The sequence below is a fragment of the Silurus meridionalis genome, chromosome 17 (assembly GCF_014805685.1).
Source record: "Silurus meridionalis isolate SWU-2019-XX chromosome 17, ASM1480568v1, whole genome shotgun sequence".
In the NCBI taxonomy this organism is placed as follows: domain Eukaryota; kingdom Metazoa; phylum Chordata; class Actinopteri; order Siluriformes; family Siluridae; genus Silurus; species Silurus meridionalis.
This window is the reverse complement of record NC_060900.1, coordinates 3,832,072-3,840,600: the sequence shown is the minus strand read 5'-3', so window position 1 is coordinate 3,840,600 and position 8,529 is coordinate 3,832,072. Positions and strand designations below refer to the sequence as shown.

Below are 8,529 nucleotides of genomic sequence, written 5' to 3'. Positions count from 1 at the left end.
GACGTATCCACCTGAGGGTTGAATCGAGTGAGCCATCCATACATCTTTTTGGCAGAATTTCCTCTTTACGTTTCGATGAGGTCAGACAAGGACAAGAATGTTGAAACTAATGATACAACATAAGACAAAAATGACTTTGTTTCGCAGTACAGAATGCCCTGAATAGCCATGGTTTTTGCCTTCCAGTGAAACAAAAGAGCTAATGTTCCTGATCCATATAAATAGTTGTAATGATGATGTAACTGACATCATTTTGTTATGTAGGGTTGATAATGAGGTGTAATAAAGCAGAAAAAACACTAAATTATTCAGCAGACGGAACTTCAAACAGAACTGAAAATTACTGTACAGGAGCATATAGAAAGGAGTCGATGCCACAGTCTCGGTTTTATGGATGCAACCAGTGTGTATGAGATTAAACGGGAGGCATTTTATCACCTGAAGTGTTTTACTGTATTCTATTGACCGACATTCTCTCGCTAGGCACTAATACTTATACAGCCTCTGTGACTCACTGAAGAAGCAGGTCTTATAGGTCAGTTTATAATGAAGATGCGGCTTCTCTGCTTGTGATTAAAGTACAAAACCAATTCCAAATTTGAAAAACTGGGTAAAATGTTAATACAAACAGAATGCAATTATTTTCAAGAAAGAAAGAAAGAAAGAAAGAAAGAAAGAAAGAACATTCAAGACTAGAAAGAAAGAAAGAAGAAAGAAAGAAAGAAAGAAAGAAAGAAAGAAAGAAAGAAAGAAAGAAAGAAAGAAAGAAAGAAAGAACATGCAAGACTAGAAAGAAAGAAAGAAAGAAAGAAAGAAAGAAAGAAAGAAAGAAGAAAGAAAGAAAGAAGAAAGAAAGAAAGAAAGAAAGAAAGAACATGCAAAGACATGAAAGAAAAAGAAACAAAGAAACAAAGAAACAAAGAAACAAAGAAAGAAAGAACATGCAAGACTAGAAAGAAAGAAAGAAACAAAGAAAGAAAGAAAGAAACAAACAAAGAAACAAAGAAAGAAAGAAAGAAAGAAAGAACATGCAAGACTAGAAAGAAAGAAAGAAAGAAAGAAAGAAAGAAAGAAAGAAAGAAAGAAAGAAAGAAAGAAAGAAAGAAAGAAAGAAAGAAAGAAAGAAAGAAAGAACATGCAAACACTAGAAAGAAATAATAAAAGTGCTCTTAATCAAAGCCCTTATCCCTGACCTGCTCGGTTGTAAGTCACTCTTTAAAAGAGCGTCCCCCAGTGTCATAAATATTAATGTACTTGTTGAACATAGCAGTCCAGCTTTGCTGTTATAATAACTGTCACTCTTCTGGGGAGGTTCCCACTGGATTTTGAAGAATGAAAATGATCAGGCTTGAGCTTTTCTTATAAAGATCATTGAAAAAAGGTCTTTTCAGTGGACGATTTAGAGTCTGTGGCAACTACTGCGATGTTGGGACGTCTCTGAAACTAATCAGTAAGGAGTCAACAGGAGCAAGTTGAGCTGAAGACACCTGACCATCACACGCATGTTTGGGTCTTCATGTGAGGATTTACGATCATTCAGCCTTAGTAGGACCAAATGTTGAATGATGAGGTCATGCTGGAACAAGAGAAACTGTAATTCTACAGCATACAAAGAAATCCCATAGCATTCTTATGCTTCCAAATGTGATGGTAAGGGTTCCTCAGACCTGCAGCTCAATCTGTAACTGTTTACTCCTTACTGTTTACAACTAAATAAATGGGAGATTCAGAAACGTCTCATTGTAAAAGTAGGTGCTACAAACCCTGACTCATCCACTGCAAAGCAGATCTTTATTTTCTATGAAAAGCTCGAGCCTGATCATTTGCATCTGTCCTTGTTTTCCCTTGTTTCCTCCTTTATTATGCATGAATACCATCTCTGGTTTTTCATTCGATTAGCACCCGCTAATCACCCCACACCCAAGCGCCATCTTCCACAATCCGGAGAACGAATGCGTACTCGAGAACACTACGGTAAGCAGATCGAGCGTGTGTTTAATAGTCGGCGTTTCGCGAGCGCACATGTTTGGGGAGCTTTGATTTGAAATTCTGTTGATCTCGCCATGCCAAAAGCAGATCAGTGCTGATGGGAATTATCTGCTGCTCATTGTGTGCTTTTGGGCTGCCCGTGCTAGTGCATGCAGCGCATCTCAAATATGCTTGTGTTCGAAAGAGAGAGAGAGAGAGAGAGAGAGAGAGAGAGAGATGGTGAGAGTGTGAGAGAGAACTGACTGAACCAGCTGCTCTGTTACTGCATTCGTTCACTTAATATTAGATTTGATTCTTCCAGCGACAGTTTGTATGTGTGTGTGTGTGTGTGTGTGTGTGTGTGTGTGTGTGTGCACCTGTAACAGTAGAAGTGCAGGTGTAGTTGTAAAGCAGGGCCAGCTCTCCAAACAATGTTCCAGGTTCAATATTGTGCAGCTTCTGTCCAGCCCTGGATACCTCGAGTTTTCCCTCTGAAAGAAAAGACACATATTTGACTTGCTATCTTTGTAAGGACCCTCCATAATCTACACCATCTCCAAGAGTCTTTCTTATAAGGACTGGCCAAATGTCCTCACAAAACATTTCCAGGGCCATTTGGTCTCCATTATTAAAACACGCCCAGATGGTCACCCCATAGAGACGTGGCCCCTGTCACAGGTTGGTGGCGTTGCCAGGGGCAACTACGGCTGAGTGACAGATTATCTGAGATGTCACAAATTTCAGCCCGACACGCCGTCATCTCCGCATCATGCCAGCGTATCGCCGGTGTTAATAAGCGTCGTTCTGACGTTCTCTCCCTGACACACTCCAGCTCTTTATCTTCACGTCTTGCTTTACAATATCACACGCTGACATTATCTCCCTCTCGCTTCCCTCTTTTATCTTCTTCCTGTCTCTCCGTTGTCAGAAACATGGAAGCTTCCAGTGCAACAGATTATAATATATTTTGTGCATGTAATAAAACAACAAATAATACAAGAGTTAAAATACCTGAGGAATTTTTTATTATTATTATTATTACTCAAGTGGCATAGTATTAATGGTAGTCCTGGATTAATAAATATGTAGTTGCATCTTTACTTTTGTACTTTAGATACTTTATATTTTTATTTCAAGAACAAAAAAAAAAAAAAAAAAACAATTTGCATTGTATTCAAAAATCAGGGCAACGCAAATAAAATAAAATCTTTTCATTTTATTATAATTGTTGCCAAATATAATAAAATGTAAATTAATTTGCAATTTTAATACATTAATTAAATACAATTATAATTTATTATTTAGTTTAAAACAATTTCTCTTTTCCTTCTTTGCTAAAAAAAAAATAATAATAATAATAAAGAAAATAAACAAATAACAACAACAATAATAATAAAACAAATTTTTAAAAAAATCATAAAAATTTCAATTTAATAAAAGGAAAAAAATGCTCTTTTATTTCCTTAAACCTAGTAACACTGTAAATCATTAGGTCAGGCGTAGGCCAATACATCGCTGACTCTTTAAGCTAGCCAAAATATAATTTTGTAATGGGTGTTACTGCTGATGTTTCTGTTTTTGCTCCTGTCTATATTTCTACAACAAAAAGAAGTATTAATTTTTAAAAAATTTAAACAATGTTCTTGGCATGGAAAAAGATTGACCAAAAAAAAGTGCTTGGACCCCTAGAATCCTGCTAGTGTTATAGTGTTCTTCTTACTCTGCCATGAGATGGTCTGATATGATGACTCTACATAACATTAGCAATGCAATTCTGATTCTCTCAATCAGACAGTAACTTAAAAAAAATCAAATAAGGGGTCAAAAAAGCAATATAACCACAACTGGCATCCTTTCTGAATCTGAGCCCTGAAAAATAAGAACAAGAAGGTTGGGGAAGTAATATATTGGTGATCTATTAAAGATCATGGTCACATCAGTTTGGCTGAGAAAGCTGCACTGGTAATAAATCATTTAGAGCAGACCTTGAGCTGTAACAGCATTCCGGTATATATATCCGAGGAGCGGAATGGGGCTTAGTAATAAAATATAGAGAAAAACATCTGCATATAAATACACACACACACCAGGAGAATGCTAAATAGTTTTCTTTAGCTATAGAGATGCATACTTTACTAGAATCAGGAAAAATATATCCTTCTTTTTATAGCAATGTATTTATAAGAATGAGAAGTGATACAAAAAAAAGAGATGGTAATCTGGAAATAAGAGAACCTCTGCTCATGAATAAAATATGAAATTATGAAAGTACCCACATACTATAGAGGATATTAGCACTGGTAGTGGAATAGAAATAAATCATTTTTGGATTTTATTTTTTCCTCAGGCTATAAAGGTAATAAGCAGGCAGCTGTCCATACATCCATCTTCACAGCGTTATGATGGTGTTTAACACCCTGATATATATACTGTATACCAACACCATATTAAGCAGGTGGTCATAAAGTTATGCCTGGTCAGTGACCATGTTATATCTGATTGGTGTATGCAAAATATTACATATAAATGCAGATTATTCATGTTTGACCAGTTATAATTTCTATAGTAAAAATTGTCCAGAAAGTAAAGGGTGGACACTACCCTATTAGGAGTCTCCAGTATTAATGTTTTGACATCATGTGAGACGATGAACCTCCCAAACTCCTAGAAACCATGAGCAGTTAGACCCTCCCACTACCCCAGTCATAATATAATATTAGACCAATTTGCATGGTTGTTAAGTTTTGCCGATCCGATCTTTACCTTCCAGTATGAACGATTGCGACGCCTCATCGCCTTCTTGAACGAGTCGGACTCCCTGGGCGACCACTGTTGGGTATGCACAATCCACCAGGTCTGATAACTCCGTCCCGACATACTTCAGCCACTCGGTGTCCCTTAACGCTGCCTCGATCAATTGCTGAGACCTAGGAGATCAAAAAACAACCAAGACATTCAATGTGCATTAGTATTGTTGTGTCATTTCGCCGTAAATGCCACTGGGTTTGGATCAAATTTTCCAAAACATTGCCAAGCTCTTTGACAGAGCCATTTTTCGTTCTTTGAGCACACAAAGACTGCACCTTCTGGAGTCGGTTGGGGTCAGAGCTTTCATTTTTAAAAGAAATGTGATGGAAAAGAAACAAAGGCAAGATTGTGTGAAAAAGTAAATCAGACGAAAGACTTACTCCAGGTTCTTGCTGTGGCTCATAGGAGGATTCTGCAGGATCAGTTTCAGGTCCAGGTTTGTAGGCTCTGTAATCACAGATCTTCTCTTCACCCTTAAAGATGAAGCACGGTGTTGCCCTGAGGTATGAAAAAAAAAAAGCAACACTTTCTGGGTTACTTTTTTTAACAGATGCTTTTTTTTTTCCCCCTAAAGGGATTTAGAAGTGGGTTTCGATTTCTATCCAAGCATAAACCTGAGCAGCTGTGGGTCTGGAGGGGTTGCTGAGCAGAAGAAGCTTTCGTGCACTAGCACGGAATCCGAAAAAGGGATATATTTTAGGTTTTTGCACTGAAAATTCTGAGCAGGAAAATGACAAAAATTGTACAAACGATCCTCAATAAATGGATTATTTGATTATATTTACTGGATAGTAAATTGGAAGAAAAATATCCTGCATCAGAGACTCATAAAAACCCATCATGATGTCTGTTTTGATGGTTTTATCATTGGTATATCATTATTAAGTTTTCAATTCAATTCAAGTTTATTTCTATTGCACTTCTTACATGGTCTTAAAGCAGCTTTACACAATGTAAGAATTATAGAACAAAAATCTAAATATATGAGAATGTGAAATTTCCCTGATGAGCTCCCCTGAGGCGACTGTTGAAAGGAAAAACTCCCTCAGATCGTATGAGGAAGAATCCTTAAGAGGAACCAGACTCAAAATGGAAGCGTATCCTCACACCAAGAGTGTGAATCTAACATTACATTAACATTTAAAAACATTATAAACACCAGCGAGTGAGAAAAATCATAAGCACCGGAATATGTGATCATGAGTAATGTCTTTTCTACAGTCTTAGACGTACAGTCAGTTGGAGATGTGGAACCAGGAGGTCCTGAGAAACTCATAAATTAGCTCAGCAGCTGAGATCATTATATCAACACCGAATCCTCCATGTCCAATGTTCAATGATGGAGAAACAGCATATGTATAATGTTATTGTAAGTATTGATTAAAAGGGTGTTTATCTTGCGTCTTCTTCTTCTTCTTCTTCTTCTTCTTCTAGTTCTTCTTCTTCTTCTTCTTATTATTATTATTATTATTATAACTATACAATACTATATTACACATTAATTATCTTCATGCAATGTTATTACTTTGGATTTGGGACCTGTAGGTTAATAGATGCGACATCGATGTCACAGAAAACGAAATGAAAACAACACTTCTCTCAATGACCTTTCCCTTCAAAAAGGTGGAAAGAAAAAAAAAATAAAATAAAATAAATAAACAGGAAGGTGTCCTACGTGCCCGAAATATTAGCTATCAAGTCTTCCCCTGCACTTCTACACTCCTGGTTCACCAGTGAGCACCATGGCTGCATACAGCTCTATCTCCTATTCATCCTAGGCAATCATTTCTTCACAGCAATTGGCGCTGGATCATCACACGTCTCTAAACACGATATCAGAACGAAGCTGGGTTACCTGTGGAGGATCCGGGAGAGGTGAGAGTGTCCCTCAGCCGGTCGAGCTCGCCCTGCAGACGCCGGATGAGATCGTCTTTGGCGTCAAGCTCCAGCTCGAGTTCGTCGATCAGAGCGTCTCTCTGGCGCAGCTCTTCGATCTTCAGCTGGAGTGCAAACTGAAGATCTCGGAGAGTACCCATGTTGCCTTATGACAAAAAAAAGTGTATATATGTCTTATACATATGTGTATAGATATAGATATAGAAACTCTCTCTCTCTCCTTCTCTCTATCTCTTTCAGTGTCTCCAAAAGTGTAACTGGGACAGAAAAATAGAGGGCAGGTCGTCTCAGTAATTAGCTGAAAGTGGCAAATTGAAGATGCCGCAATGAAGAATGAAGCTTAATTTTTAAAAGAATCAGGAACAAAATGTACCTCATATGCAGAAGATGCATCCACTCCATCACTCACAGTGCTTCCCTAAACATCAGGTTTGTGTACCTTATAAATATGAAGCTGCAAAGAAAAAAAAAGAAAGCCATACCTGCTTTGAATTTACGTGTTGCAAAAACTGTATTATTCCTCCCTCTAGAGCAACAATGAAGAGAGAAAAAAAAGCTGCACAGGAAATAAAAGCTCTTTTACGAGAGCATCTTCTGTTCCGGCGGCTAATAAAACGAGTGTGAGATACGCATGCTGCTGCCTGAGAGGAACGAAAGAATGAGACGAGAGGAGAGAGGGCGAGAGACAGAGGAACAGGAGGAGGTGGAGGAGTGAGAGAGAGAGAGAGAGAGAGAGAGAGAGAGAGAGAGAGAGAGAGAGAGAGTAGAAAAAAAGAGAGTAAAGAATGGTATTGAGAATGAATTAAAGAAGGAATGGAATGAAAGAATGATGGAGAGATGAAATCTTTGTATTAAGCTCACAGGCACAGATATATAGGAAGTAAATGAAGTGTGAGATGCAATCACTTTTGTTCTACAAGAGAAAAGAGAATAATCACACACAGTTCAATCAGCAGTGCGTTAAATCTATACTTTATTCTGTAGTCTTTTTATTTTTATTTCGCTACTTTCTTCTCAAGTTTTCTTCTATACTATGCTTACTTACTATATCTCAGGTATGATCTAGTAATAATAAAAAAGTGTTCATAATCATTCATTATTAATTAACTCATTATTAATTACTCCTGCATGATGCATACATTTAGGTACATTTAAAGTGTGATATTTTGCATACTAATAATTTGAGTATGCATACTTGGAGGTGGAGCAGGAGGTAGTAGAGCTGAAGATGTTAAGGTTTTTGTTGTGAAGGATGAGGATGGATAAGATTAGAAATGAGTTTAATAGAGGGACAGTGCATGTATGATGTTTTGGAGACAAGGTGAGGGAGGTGAGACTGAGATGGTTTGGACATGTGCAGAGGAGGGACATGGAGTATATCGGTAGGAGAATGCTGAGGATGGAGCCATCAAGAAGGAGGAAAAGAGGAAGGCCAAAGAGAAGATTTATAGATGTGGTGAGGGAAGACATGCAGGTGGTTGGGCTGCAGGAGGCAGATGTAGAGGACAGGGGATATGGAGACGGATGATCCGCTGTGGCGACCCCTAATGGGAGCAGCCAAAAGAAGAAAAAGATACTTGTTTTGCATACTGATATTTTGAGTATGCATACTTATTTTGCAAAATGTCAGTGTTATGTATAATATATCGAGTATGCATACTAATTTTGCATACTGATATTTTGCATACTGATGCCTAATTTTGATGCTGATCATTTTTTTGCATACTAATTAATGCATACTTATTTTGCATACTGATATTTTCAGTATGGATACTATAATTTTGATTATGCATTTATCCTATTTCTTATGGACCAGAGAATGTTTTGGTCATATTTCTTTTTATCAGCTACATTGTC

The 8,529-nt window shown here is 37.4% G+C and overlaps 1 protein-coding gene across 2 annotated transcripts in view; it reads right to left on the bottom strand.

The window, feature by feature from the left end:
• prkg1l (protein kinase cGMP-dependent 1, like) overlaps nucleotides 1-7,297 on the bottom strand; it is a 23,381-nt gene extending 16,084 nt beyond the window's left edge. Inside the window, exons 1-5 of one of the 2 annotated variants that reach the window (XM_046871457.1) lie at nucleotides 7,155-7,297; nucleotides 6,632-6,817; nucleotides 5,157-5,274; nucleotides 4,732-4,895; nucleotides 2,346-2,459 (exon numbers count right to left, since the gene is read on the bottom strand). In XM_046871457.1, coding sequence (XP_046727413.1) covers nucleotides 2,346-2,459; nucleotides 4,732-4,895; nucleotides 5,157-5,274; nucleotides 6,632-6,812 — 577 coding nt within the window. In that variant the 5' untranslated portion in view covers nucleotides 6,813-6,817; nucleotides 7,155-7,297. Of the gene's footprint in view, nucleotides 1-2,345; nucleotides 2,460-4,731; nucleotides 4,896-5,156; nucleotides 5,275-6,631; nucleotides 6,818-7,045; nucleotides 7,135-7,154 lie in introns of those variants that run through there. The other variant, XM_046871458.1, reaches the window with a different exon arrangement.
• Between the last annotated feature and the right edge of the window lie 1,232 nt (nucleotides 7,298-8,529).